This window comes from Anser brachyrhynchus, assembly GCF_964034855.1.
Source record: "Anser brachyrhynchus genome assembly, chromosome: 3".
NCBI classification, from domain to species: domain Eukaryota; kingdom Metazoa; phylum Chordata; class Aves; order Anseriformes; family Anatidae; genus Anser; species Anser brachyrhynchus.
This window is the reverse complement of record NC_137696.1, coordinates 67,795,434-67,810,009: the sequence shown is the minus strand read 5'-3', so window position 1 is coordinate 67,810,009 and position 14,576 is coordinate 67,795,434. Positions and strand designations below refer to the sequence as shown.

The 14,576-nt window shown below is 37.0% G+C and overlaps 1 protein-coding gene across 4 annotated transcripts in view; it reads left to right on the top strand.

The window, feature by feature from the left end:
- Positions 1-14,576, top strand: part of LAMA2 (laminin subunit alpha 2) — a 380,279-nt gene that overhangs the window by 250,261 nt on the left and 115,442 nt on the right. For all 4 annotated transcript variants that reach the window (XM_080586775.1, XM_080586773.1, XM_080586776.1 and 1 more), the window contains exons 22-27: positions 208-344; positions 2,894-3,130; positions 6,553-6,696; positions 9,048-9,227; positions 9,963-10,151; positions 10,256-10,494. In XM_080586775.1, coding sequence (XP_080442901.1) covers positions 208-344; positions 2,894-3,130; positions 6,553-6,696; positions 9,048-9,227; positions 9,963-10,151; positions 10,256-10,494 — 1,126 coding nt within the window. The remainder of the gene's footprint in view (positions 1-207; positions 345-2,893; positions 3,131-6,552; positions 6,697-9,047; positions 9,228-9,962; positions 10,152-10,255; positions 10,495-14,576) is intronic.

Here is a 14,576-nt window from a genome sequence, read left to right as displayed (position 1 = left end):
TTCAAACTCAGTTAGCTCAGCTGCACTGCTTCTGGTTTTAGTTTCTCTGGGTTTACCCTGCCTGTCTATCTCTGCAGATAACTGGGAGTTCACTGTACAGTACAGGCTGTGGTGGAATGATCCTAACCATGTTACAGCCTGTTTTCCAGATGTCACGTAAAGGGGTAACTTTCACTCTGCTCTATTTTTTTTCTGTCTCCCATGAAGCCTGCGACTGTTCACGTTTCGGTAATAACTGCGATCCTGTCAGTGGCCGCTGTATCTGCCCTCCCAATACCATTGGAGAGATGTGTGACAAGTGCGCGCCAAATCACTGGGGCCACGACATTGTCCGTGGTTGCAAGGTGAGTGGATCTCTATTTTCTCTCTGTGTGTCACCTCTTTCCCATTGGGTTAATACAGTAGTTTGTAGCTGGGACACAGTTTTAGGTTTGTACATCGTTTGTCTCTGTATTGCAAGTTCTGGTGTCAGTCAGACTGTGGTGTGAGTGTCAGTGATCTTTTGCTGAGTGCAACAGACTCCCTCTTTCAGGTATGCAGCCTGTAACACCAAACACCTTGTTTGTACTGTACTGCTGTCATGCTGAGTCTGTGTCCTGCTCAAGCCTGATTTCTGTTGTTTTAGCTGTGTTTAACATGATTGAGGAGATTACCAAAATATTATACAAGGCAGAGACGTATAGCTTCAGGTAACTGACATTGTCTTCACAGAATAAATTTACTTTTGCCCTAGTTGTGATGTCAGTGGGAATTTATACTTGAATTTTACTTGGGAAGGACTTCAACTTATGCATAAGAGACAGTGAAGAGAGAAGAAAAGAAACAGCAACTTTAGCTGTAAAATGTGTTTTCTTCCTATTTCTTTAAAAGGAAAATAAGCCTTTTCATTAGCCTGTAAATCCTTCTTACTCCAGTGTTCAACCGAGTTTTGAAAAAGTCTGAAGGGGTGGGAAGAAGGGACAAGAAATAGAAAAACAATGATAGTGTGTCAAAGAGGCCATGAAAGCTATTGATAACATCATACTCCTGAGTTAAGGGGAACAGTATTCAGTTAAGGTTGAAAACTAGTGACAATGAATGTTGGGTTAAGTTCAAATGCCTTCTCTCTGCCTTTCTTATTGATGACGAGGTATTTATAGTACTGCTGCAATTACTCCAAAAAACTGTCTTGTCTGAACATGGCTATTAATGCACTTTCTTAAAAGCCTGTTTGTCATGTAGCTCAGGTTGCAAATTAATTATCAAGAACATTTTCTTTTCTATGTGTATAGAAAACTCCTCTTGTGAAACCTCTGCTGTGCCGCTGTGATATAGACTCTTGGCTTCTGAAGCCAGCCTAATGAGGTTGAAGACCTCTGTTTGAGCTCTGGAGTATATTCTCCGATTGTCTTTTATGTGAGCACATTAGTATGGCAGTTCCATGGCACCATCTAAATTAATAATGATCTATCAGCCCACATCTCTTTCAGTATGTTGCAGCTAATTTCTGCAAAGTGAGATGTGAATCTCCTGCTCACACTCTTTGTAGAAGATTTCCAGAGCTGTTGTAAATCAGGAGGATAGAGAGCTTTACATAAAACTGCTTGCTTGCAAAACACACATAACAACTGATTGTAATTTAGGTTTTGATATTGCACACTGAGTTATTTCAGTGTATGGTGAACAATTTGCTTTCTAAGCTTTATGTTCAAATGTATCTTGTAGAATAAGGTTCTTTCTGTCACAAGGTTTTATTTCTTAGGTTAGGTAGTTGTCTGGCAGTCTAACATTTAACCAGTAGTTAAACAGTTTCTCTTGCATTCAGTAAAAATTGAATTCGAATATTTCCTGTATATAATCACCTTCTTTATAAATGGTCTTTTCAGAGCAGAAAAAACATGCTCTAAGTATTCATATACTAAACAGTTTTTCTTAGAAAATGAATCTACATTTCCCTTCTCTCTTTTTCAGCTTTGTGTCCTTAATTTTAGCAAGTCTATCCATGTCAGTTACTGTGGTAACCTGTACTGCTGGCACCGAGTTTGCTACTGCAAGCTGAACTTATTCATATGAGATTCTTGTCACGCCAGTGATCACAGTGAATGTCCTGTGCTAACTTTGTAGTACAGTCACAGTAATAGCACTGAGGGATTCTTCTGTTCTTCAGGAGCCTGCAGCTTTCTCAGCTACTTGCTTCTGTGATGAATATCTAGATCCCTTGGCAAATTATCTATTTCTCTGCTTACCTGCCTGTTAAACTCTTGTTCTGTGAGCAAGTTTACTTCCCAGTACACCAGAAGGCTAAATATCTGTATCCCATACCATGTAAATTGCTATCATCTAAGAGTCCTGCTTGACAGTTATCTAGCTATCTAGGTAACTATCAAAAGATAGTTAGTTACCTGCCTGATGGATTAGTAAAAATCATTGCACTAGATTCCACCAGGACCCCTGCCCCTGAGCAATTCCAGTTTTAGTAAAGTGGTCTGAACATGCCCTGCATAGGACTTGCATAGAAAGAACTTTTTAGAGGGCACTTAAAATTGTTAAGTTAACTTTGTCTGCAGAGTTGTCCTTGATCCTGTTGGATTTATTTCATTTCACTTCACTGCCTGATTTATCAGTCATAAGTAAAATGTGTTCAAAAAGAAAACAGTGTTATAAACGTTTTAAGTATAATTTTTAGTGTTTTTAGTGTAATTGCTAGACCCTTGTTGAATAAAGATAGATGCCTAGCCTTATAATTGATAAATTACCTTTGGACAGTGGAAGTTCATTGTTGTGTAAAAACTCTGCTTGTCAGTACTGTATTGTGGGTGTTGTTTTTTTGTTGTTGTTGCATGCTTTTTGTTTTGTTGTTGTTTGTTTGTTTTTCAGAGCAAACCTGCAATTTTCTCCTTGTTTCTCTTTTCAGTCCTGTGACTGCAGCCCCGTTGGAGCCCTAAGTTCTCAGTGTGACTTAAATACAGGCTGTTGCTTCTGCCGCCCGGAATTCTCAGGGGATAAATGCACTGAGTGCAGGTTGGGTTACTGGAATTATCCGCAATGTATTGCTTGTCAGTGTGTCCAGTCAGGGACTGATCCACAGACCTGTGAGACAGAGTTGGGGAAGTGCTCATGCGTTGATCATACTGGCCAATGCAGCTGCAAGGTAGGACATTGAAGGTTGTAAGCTGATCTTATTGATGCTGAGAAATTCACTCCAAAATTCCTTGGCATTTGTACTTGGCTACAATGCCTGCAAACAAAGCTAGTTGTTTGTCATAGTGCATTTGCTAATTGTTGTGGGAGGAGTTTAACATAAAGACTTAAGTGCTCATCAGTTGCTTTTTCACACACTGACACTTGCTAGGATAGCATCCTCTTAGGCTCTCCACTGCCTTTATATTGCTTCCTGGTCTTACAGAACTGTTGCCAATTTAAAACATTCAATACAATTCTTGTTCAGACATTTGGCAAATTAAATGCAAACACATCAGTAATAACAATATTCCACAGAGCTAGTTCTTTATAGTACATTGTCTTAGAGGGAGTCAACACTGATCAGTAAAATGAGTAGAATTCACTGCAATAGTATCTGTTCTTCTGAGTAGACTGCATACAATTCGAGATCACTAAAGTGGTGACTTCAGTAAGACTTTTGAAATCATCATCCACGCCCTTCTTATTTGGAATTGTTCTTAGAAGAACCGTACACTTATGTGGGTTGAAAGTTGTCTGGATTACTGGGCTTAAACGGTGGTTTGAATCCACTTGGTAACCGCCAAGCAGAGTACCCTAGGGCCAATGTCTTCATCATTGACCCAGGTGATGGGACAGGATTCACCATCAGCAGATTTGAGGATATTGCTGATTTGAAGGAAGTAGACATTGACATACTGAACAGTAGAACTGCAATCCGTAGAGGTAGTTGTAGAGAGTGATATGGTCTCCCCTGAGCTTCCTTTTCTCTAGGGTAAACAACCCCAGTTTCCTCAGCCACTCCCCATAAGACTTGTGTTCCAGGCCCTTCACCTGTTTTGTTGCCCTTCTCTGGACACGTCTTTTTTGTAGTGAGGGGCCCAGAACTGAACACAGTATTCGAGGTACAGCCTCACCAGAGCCAAGCAAACTGCTTACTGAGCTGATTGGGGAAGAGATTGGCCAGCAGATGAAGGCAAGTCTTTATCCTTCTCTACTCAGAGCTGATAAGACTGCAATTGGAAATGGCAGTTTTAAGTTTTGACACAAGAATGCTGAGAAGGGCTAAAATGAAACTTAAAGCAGATGATCTCTAAATATATATTGAGGGAGCTGGACTCTTCTTGTCTGCAAATAAATAAATAGATAAAAGAAGCTGAGGAAAAATGCAATAGCAGCCTACAGCAACTTTAAAGTGTTGCTGCAAACATGATGGATTTAAGTCCTTTTTTATAGCAGCAAAAGTATGACAGCTGCATATGGCAGCTTGGGAATTTTGGATTGGATATTGGGGAAAAAATCGCTAGGAGGGTCATGCAGCATTGAAACAGATTATCCAGACAGGTTGTAAAATTCCCATTCTTGGAGGTTTTCAAATATTTGCTAGTGGTTAGCCTGATCTAGCATTGATCCTCCTCAGGGAGGAGGTTTTTAAAAATGACCTTAAGAGATTCCTTTTGTGATTTTAATTTGTTCTTCTTCAGGGATTGCCCTGGCACAAAGAGCTAGTAAAATGGAAAGATGAATTTTAATGATGTAATTGCCAGGTAATTCTTTTGTTAATTGCACACCAGTCACTTCATTCTGAGTTCAAAGCATAGGCTCAACTGTAGAACCAATTAGGTTGGAAGGGACCTATGGAGATCATCAAGGTCAGACCCTTGTTTGAAAGAGACTGCTGAGGCATTATTTCCAAGGATGGAGATTCTACAACCTCTGTGCAAACTGCTTGACCACCCTCCCATTTCTCTGGTGTATTTGAACAGAATATACCGTGTTCTGTTTCCCAAATCCCAATTCATTTGATGATTGGACCATAAGAAGTCTGAAGTGAGTGAATTGTTGGCAAAGGCAGTCTGAGAAAAAGTTTTCTCAGACTAATGAGCAGTGCTATCTGTCCTATGTCATCCACTGAAAGGGAAAAAGAAGTGTCTCAATTATTTCAGCTTCTCCTTGTATGTGACGTGCTCCAGCCCCCCTAACCATCTTGGTGGCCCTTTTCTGGGTTAGGTCCAGTTTGTCAGTGTCTTTCTTGTAGGTCTTGCAAGCACTAAATAGAAATAATGGAGTTTTATGTCATTTTTAAATAGAAATGTTTCATTTTTGATTCTTTTAAGGCAGAATATAGCTCAATGTCTCTGTGAATACAAATTAATAATATATATTTAGCTGATGTTTAATGATGAGAAATCGCAATTGATATGAAACAATGCAAAGCAAATAAAAGTCACAATTTATGACAGAAAAATGAGCAAATACTACTGTATTAACTCAACAGATTTTTGTTTGGTCGCCCTTTTTTTTTTTTTTCTCAGAGATTAAATCTAGGGTTGGTTAACATTTTGACTAACTTTTCTGAAAGAGTTATATATTGAAGATGCAAAATCTTTATAAAAGGATAATCATTGCTACTTAAACCTGCTGTTATAGCTGGAAAAAATGTGCTTTCAAAGGCTTGGGAGCTCCTTTTGTCAGTCCTGACAAAAAGCATCAAAATCTAAGCTAAATACAGTGTAAGCGTATTTGCTCATCATTACATGTGGAGAAGAGGGTTAAAAATGGTAAATCCTCAGGGACAGTGTTGGTTTCCTTTATAAGTTTGGAAAGCTGATTTTGTTGTTTAGATTGGCTTCCTGGTATTACTGTCAAGAGAAAAAGAAAAAAAAAAAAAAAAGACAACCAGTGCTTTTATATTGGTAATTTTTTTTGAAATAACGTGTTCTTGGTATGAAAACAATTTTAAAGTGCCATGAATAAATTAACATGTATCTAGCCCTATCTGGTATAGCTTTTTATTTGGACTAATTGAAAAATGAAAATAAAAGCACTGACATTACAACAGTGAAACATTTCAGCCTTGTTAATACAGTTCAATGATGTGGAAAACAATCAGATGGAGAGGGGAAAGCTTTTCTCCACAATATTTCCATTAAAGTATGTTTCTCAGCAAGAACATTTAGTACTGTACTTTAAATATTTTAATTTGTCGAAACTAATTCCTATTAAACAAAAGGTTTGATTAACCCTGGCAGTTTCAGAAAGACATATTTTTTTCTTATCACATAAATCAGTTATTGAGCTTGCCATATCCAAAGTGCCATTTGATGTTTCCATGCTTGCAATAGTCATTAAGGAGCCAGCATCCATTGCTCAGAGTTACTCAGTGGAAACAAATGCAAATGTCTCTGTTATATTAATTTATATGTTTGCATACACATGTGACAGAAAGCTGGAAAGCTCCTTGAATATTTCCTTACACTTATGATTTAATTTTGCACCATTATTAATACTGTTCAATTTTATTTTTCTTATTATTGCATCTAAATAAGGCTTGTTCCTCATTCCCTTTCCCCCTCCCATTTTTTATTTTTTTTAATGTTCTTTCTATTCCAGGTTAACGTGGAAGGTGTCCAGTGTGACAGGTGCAAGTCTGGCACATTTGGTCTCTCTGCCAGAAACCCACTTGGCTGCAGCAGTTGCTATTGCTTTGGCCTGACTACACAGTGCAGTGAGGCAAGGGGGCTGATCCGTGTGTGGGTGAGTAGGGAACTGCTGAGCCATGTAATGCGATAATGTTGCTTCCTGCTGGCATCTTTTAGTCAGGCACTGAGAGGTAGCTAGAAAATGGCCAAACATTTAAGCAGTCATTTTCCTCTTTGTACTTTGAGAAGTGGAGAGAGTAGTATGTTCCATTAGGCAAACCGGGTCAAAGCATTAAAAGTAATTAAGTTGATGAGAAAACTAGTGATAGGGTAGCAGATGTCAAGCCAAAGTAAAGCTATTAAACCTAGGAAAGGGCAAGTTAGTTGTTTGTAGAAATTACGCATTCTAGTGCATTGTAACATAATCCCTGGTATATGATACACAGTTTACCCAGGTGTATTCAAGGGTCATAGGTACTTGTCCAGCATAGATTTTCCATAGTTCAACTAAGCAATTTATTTTCATTGCTTTTTTTAAAAATTACTATTATTTTTAAAAAAACTTACTGAATATGCTGCTATATTTAAATCTGGGAGCAGGAGGGTGTAGACCATCAGAGCAAACAAAGAGCTCTCAACCCTTGTGTGGAAAAGGGCCTTGAGACCTATGCCAGACTGTCAAGTAAGACAGACTGAATGTCTCCATTTACCTATACAGTAAGCACAAAACACACATTGAGACCACTGCTCTTCATTGCTGCTGTGCCAGCTCCTAGTTGCATTCAAACAAAAAAATTACTTGTTCAGTCCTTGCATATAGTCTGTCATATCTACATGTCAACTGTAGAGGGAATGTCTGCCTAGCGCATATCAGCCAATGCCCTGACTTGTTTCATGCACAAGCATCAATTGGATAACAATACCTTAGGGCGAATATCAAGGAGCAATCTCTTGCTAAAGGGTTCATATCTCTCGGTTGAAAGGCACCCATTCTTCTCATCATCGTTCAAGCCAATAGCACATCTTTCCTTTCCCACTGGATGAAGCAATATATAATGATCTGGCCCAGTTTTTCTCACTATTTAAGTTTTGCCAATCATATGCTGGTAGGATGGAGAGGAAAGGCTGTAAAAAGCTATTAAGTTATAAAATTTAGTCAAGTTTCATGACAGCAACAGTTTTAGAAAATTGTGCTTTGGTCTTTGTGGCAGCACAATGCAAAAAGATAATTTAAACCTCCTGATTATTTTGTGTGTCTCAGGTTCTCAGTATTTACTCTCATATTTATGCTCACATCTAAATGAGTATATGTACACATCTCATCTGGTTTTTGGAACTCTGATCTATTTCAGAAACGATTCAAAATTGTAAATTGGGTGCCAGTGGATTCTTCCACCTGCTAGTGGTTATTTCAAATGCTCTCAGGTGTCTCAAATGCCATTAGACATATTTAGACTAGTGAATGTTGTGCTATATGACATTAAGGGAAAGGCTTTCCTGAAATTCAAATTTGTTGACCACTTTCTTGATGTCTAAAATACAGTCATGGTAGGAACTCAGGAAACCTCACTTAGGGATGGCAATTGCTGGGAATGCTTCAATGCCTGGTCAGTCCATAGATGCTGATGTAAATGGAAATACCAAAATGCTTAAAGTACAGCTCAGAGCTTGGGTGATTCCTGACTACCTGATCCCTATCTCATGAACAGTCTGTTGATGGGATGACTATTAGGGATAAGATTCTGAATTAGTTTTCTTCCCTTTCCTCGCTCTTTAGGAGACAGCACTTTTGATACCATCCCTTTCTGTGATACTTTTATCTGCACAGAATTACTAAGACACTTATTACAGTTTTTGATCAAAATTAATGATTTCTGTATCATGCTATTGTGACTCAACAAGTCAAAAAAAACCTTACAAATATCTACATAGCATCCTTATGTTTTTTATTAGATCTGAATTTAGTTGCATAAACCCTGAGCCCTCACTGTCTGCATTAATCATAGAACACTTAGCTTGACTATTGCATAAGTACAAAGGGATCAGATGCTGTGTTCTGCAAAACCTAGTGATGTATATTAAGTGTTGGTGAGAAGTATGCTTCATTGTAATGTATGTTTCTCACACTCTGAACAAAGGAGACCCAAGACTGAAATAGCACTATGAAAATCCCATTAATAAAATTAATTGGATCAGTCACTAATAAAACTATTTCAAACAGTGCTAGTACATTCTTTGTCAACATGAGGACAGGATGCAAAAGGCTTGAGGGAGAAGTCATTATTAACACCCTTTCTCCATTTCTGAAGGAGTAATAAGACTGGTTTTTGACAAATGGCTCATGATGTGAAATGACATTCCTTAGCAATATTTTTTTAAGAGTTAAAATTTAAAGACTAACAGTGATATTCTTTCATGGGGAAAAACAGTCTTGATTTTCTTCTTGATTCTTTTGAACATGCATAGGTGACCTTGAAGCCAGAGCAAATGATTCTGCCACTGGTGGATGAAAACCTTCAGCACAACACTCTTTCAGGGATTGCATTCCAGCCTCCTGAAATAGTAGCAAATATAGAGCAGGTGATGCAAGTTCTCCGTTCAGAACCTGTTTACTGGAGACTTCCAGAGCAGTTTGAAGGACGAAAGGTAAACATTAGATTCCACTGAATACTGACATGGTTTTACATATTATTGTATTATATATTTGTGTTTCACAATACCTTTTTTCCCTTCCACTGGGCACAGTAGAAAGTACCTGTCTCCATTACCATGGAAATCTGTAAGTCTGTAACAAACGCTATTTTAAAATAGGTATTCACATGTACTATTTTCTACAGGATAGATTTTCTCATAAAAACCTTAATTAAAAAAATAAGCTTCATTAACTAATATAACTCTCTTGTAACTTTTTGTTTCTTTCCATTTTAAGATAAAATGCCAGATCTTTGTAAGTCACGGAGGAGAAAATGACTGAAATAAACCTTCTTTTGAAGGTTGTTATTATTATGCACCTCTGTATTTGTTTTATTTTGTACTTTTTATACTTCTTGGTTTGGCTTAGGAGTGTTTAGATATTCCTTTTTCTAAACACAAACTTTTGGGAGCACTAAGACAGACAAAAAGAAATAGCTAACACTTGTTTTTTTTGTTGTTGTTTAGTACAATGTGTGGTACAATGACAAATTGATGATGGGTATTTTTGAACACAGCCCTTATTCCCAGATAGTTCCCCAAGCACGTACTGCTATTTTATGCTACACATGCATTCATCAGATTGTGTACAGGTGCAGAGTGTATCTATCTTCTACGCATACCCAGGAATTTATTTTTAGCTAACTGGAAATGAGATTTCTTTTTGTACTTTGTGTTTTGCTTTGTTAGCTGACTGCTTATGGAGGGAAACTGAAATATGCAATCTACTTTGAAGCACGAGAAGAAACAGGTTTTACCACTTATTACCCCCAAGTGATCATCAAAGGTGGCCCTCCCACCCATACAAGAATTATTGTCCGGCATATGGCAGCCCCTCTGATTGGGCAGCTGACAAGGCATGAGATAGAGATGACAGAGGTAATGCTTCTATCTATCTGTTTTTTTTCCATAACATAGGCAATTGTTTCTTTTTAATACTGTTAATAATTATGGAATTATCTGTGTTTGTATCTGTCTTTCAGCATGAATGGGAATATTATGGTGATGACCAAAGAGGAAGAAACACTGTGCCCTGGGAATATTATCATGATAACCCAGCAGTCAATAGGACGGTGTCCCAGGCAGATTTCACCTGGAAACATTATGGAGATGACTCAAGAACAAATAGAGCTGTATCCCGGGAAGACTTCCTGAATGTGTTGTATGATGTTCATTACATTCTTATTAAGGCTACTCATGGCAATATCATGAGGCAGAGCAGGTAACTGTTTCATGCAATGGTCTGAAATAGTGCAGTGGTCACAGATAAAGTGATAGAGCTTCCCAACAGAATTTTTATTCAAAACTTAAGCAGTTACTAGATGAACAGGAGTTAGCATTCAGCTTAGCAGAAGATGGTGGAGAGGGGGATTTTATCTGATAGAAAATATAAATCATAATAGGCAAATGAAAACTTCATTTTCAGGATCCTTGAAGAGAAAACGCGTGTAAGTAGACATCTTGAAACAATTCCAAAGTATTGTTATAAATATTCACTTTTTGAAAAGATGCTGTAATTAAATGTAAATGTTAGCGTATGAAGGTTTTTTTTTTTTCTTGCAAGTTGGAACTGAAATAAATAGTCAAAGAGGAACAGAGTGTGCCTTTAATGAAATGGTACTTAATCAAATATATTAGGAGCAGATAAACTCAGTATTTTCTTCTCAGTTTAATCATTAGTAAGTCAGATGATGAAATAAAGAGAATGCTTACTAAATTTGAAGTGAACGTGAAATTAGGAAGCAATATAAACATCAGATAGCAATATAAGAGGCATAATACAAAAATCTGGCTGCAGTCTAAAGGTTAACTATAAGTGTTTATACTTTGAAAGGAGTAGTCAATTGAACAAAATATGTGAACAAGGAACAACTGCTAAATTACCTATTCTTCAAAGAAGGTCTGTTGTTTGCAGCGTATTGCCAGATGTACATGATTCTGTAATAATATGCTTATTGAGAAATGCAAATATTCTACCTGGATGTATAAACAGGAACATTCTGCAAAGTGCAAAGAATTAATCTTTTAATTACAGCCACCACTAAAAAAGTCTAAGCATCCGGCTTTGAAAAAATGATTAAAGCATTTAGAGGAGAACAGTGAATATCATCAGAGGTCAGAAAATGTGACCTGTGAGAGAAGATGTAAAGAACCACATTTATTCAGAAATTAGAATCTGCCTTAAGATGTATAAAATGTTGTCACAAAGAGAAAGAAAAGAATCAGTTCTCTGTTGCCATGGTGGGTGAGTTAAAAAAAGAAATGAGCTTGAACTTCATCTGGAAAGATTTACATTAGACATGAAAGAAAACTTTCTGGGGGTAAAGAAGTTCTGGAATAGGTTGTATAAACTATTCCTAAAAGTTTTTGATAATAAAATCACAATGGCCTTTGCAAGAAAATAATAATAATAATAGCAAGGACACAGGAATAACTGGAGATAAACTCCAAAGGTCTCCAGAGGTCCTTTTTATAATTCTATCATGAAAGTGATAGGCTAAAATCATTTCTATATTTCTACGTTACAAGCATGTCTGTAATAACATGCACTTTGACGTTTATGAGAGTGAATAGTAGGGGCATGTATAATGCAGCTTTGTATGACAACAAACATAAAGAAGTGTATATATATCCAACTTGCACTGGGTCGATACTAAGTATTAACAACAGATGCCATAAATGTTTTGCATTGATCTCATTTATTTTTGGCATAGTCCTTTTAGGATATTGTATTACAAGTACAAGGAATTCTTATGGAAAGAGGTATGTAAGTAACTCCAATGTGACATGGAAAATTTGAGAAGCATTATCCATGTTTTGGGTCTGTTTCTGCACACCCTTCCCTTTGTGTACTACAGATCCTAATTCAGCTGTGGAAGAAGAAGCTGAACGCTATCCCGGCTCAAGCACTGTAATCAAAGTTACTAAAATGAAATTCCATTTTCATAATTTTGTTCTGAGATGTATATAATCATCGTATCATGTCTGATCTACACCTGCATTGTTATACGCCACCAGTTTATCAAGCCTACCTAGTAATGAGGCATTTAACGGAACAGAATGACTTCTGTTTTAGAGCAGGTCTGCAGGGTGGCACTTAGAGAACTAAAATGTATTTTTACAGCATCACATTTCACAATGTAACATTTTATATGACAGCAGAACTTAGTGAAGAGTTCAGCTGTTCTCTCTGACAACTCTCCATCTGAAGTCATAACCTCACATACAATAATATGTTTGATTTTGGAGGTGGTTATGTTACAACAGATTTTTATGATTTCTGTCTAGTTACATAGGTAATACTCATCACATGGCATCTGAGACTATAAGTAGAAAATATGCATCTCTAGTGCATTATTGTTTTTTTCAAGTTAGTACCTTGAATTATTTAAAAGGAAGTTTTGCTTAAGACCACAAAGTAAATTCCCCAAAATGTTCATAAAGGTTAGTGGGATATTAGCTTGAATAAGAATTGCAGGCTTTTATTAAAAATAGGCTGAGACTCTCTAAAGACAATATTTAAGCATGTGCTCAACTTTAAACATATGTTTGAATTAAATGACTTACAATAAAACATTTGTTTAAATAGTGTGTGTTATGCAGGTTTATAAACTGCTAAAATTTCTCTTTCTACCTGACTGTATGTAGTGGAAAAGTATAAGGCAAGGAAAACTGGGATGGCATTAAGAAAATACCATATATTAAGTCCTTTTAATTTTTTAAGTGTGTTGATAATGTCTTAATTTCAATTTCAGAGTTTAAAAGATGCAGATAAATGACAAGCTATAGGAAAAGCATTTAAAAGTAGAGCAGTGGCAGGTGACAGAAAAATAAAAATAGCCTAGTTCTGGTGTTAGTTATATAGCTTAGCAGCAATGCTAATGTTTTGGGCTTTTTTTTCTTTCTTCAAAGCTGCAGCATTACTAGTGATTTAGAGATTTCTGCTCAGAATCCAAAGCCAAACATTTTTGTCCTATAGTGTTCATTTTGTTGCCCTCATTTTCACATTCACCACTCTAAATTGAAACATTTCTTTTATTAGATTTTGTTTTGCTTTGCAGGCAACTGGGCTGTGATAATAAATTAGTTTCAATTGGAAGTATGCTTTCAATTTGACTGTGAATTATTTCAATATCCCTGACACTGATCAGATAGCAGTTGCTAGACTGCTTCCTATTAGACATGTTCCAAGAATCAGCCAAGCCTGACCTTCCTTAAGTAACATTTTCACACAAACAACATGTAGCTTTGTGGTCCCAGAGTATATTATTATGTAAATTCAGCTTCTGACAGTAAATAGTTTTTCTGCAGCACACAGACTATTGTCTGAGCCTTGAAGGTGATGTGGAGGCACGTTTCATTTTGTTTCTCTATTAAATGTACAGAGATTTCAATGTATGCTTGCATTGACACATCAGATCTAAATGTTTTTGCCCTCTTTATTTTCAGTTTTCTGTTTTGATCTGGTTTTGTTTATTTGTGTGGTTTTTTTTTTCAATTTCCCTGCTCCACTGAACCCCTTTCTTCAAGTGGTAAGAAGAGAGCACAGGGTTAACGTTACTAGATGACTGGGGGGTTTTGCTTTGACACAGGGTATTAAAAGGTATAGTTCTGCTCACCTACATTCAATCACAAAACTCCCCAGCAGTGAGCTTTTGCTTTTCCTACAGTCATCCTGACATCGGTGCCTATGGGCTGATGTGCAGAACAGTGCCACGGTAGCTCAGTAATCAAGTTTGGGGAGTAAATGAGCAGGCTATGAGCATGAACAGAAGATGAGCATTTCTGTGACTTTCTGGGCATTAACCCTATGCACAGACACTTGATGAAAAGATTGTAGCAGCATTATGTATGATTATTCAGCTAGCTATTCACATATTCTTCAACATTTTCTCTTAGGTTGGCATTTTATTTGAAGCTTTAAAATTTTACACTATTCTAACCTCCTTATTTATCAAAAACTTGTAGGGGTTTCAGATCACAATATTCATTTAAACAAATTAACAAACCCCAAAATAAAGAAGTAAGCTAAAAGAACAACACTGGGGTCAATTAGGATTAAGTGTATTTCATTAAAGCCCTGTATGTCAGGTCAGCATGCATGCTGGAAAGACAGGGAGTGGCTGGGGGGCAATGATATCGTTATTAAAGCAAATAAATATTTCAAAGGTTAGTGTTGGATGCTCTGCCATGAAATATAACCATTTCTGATAATGCTGGATGCCTTTGTGGTAGGATTTTTTGTTTGCTTTAAATTGTTTATATATCTAGATGATCCTAAGAAAAAATGGATATCTGGCTACA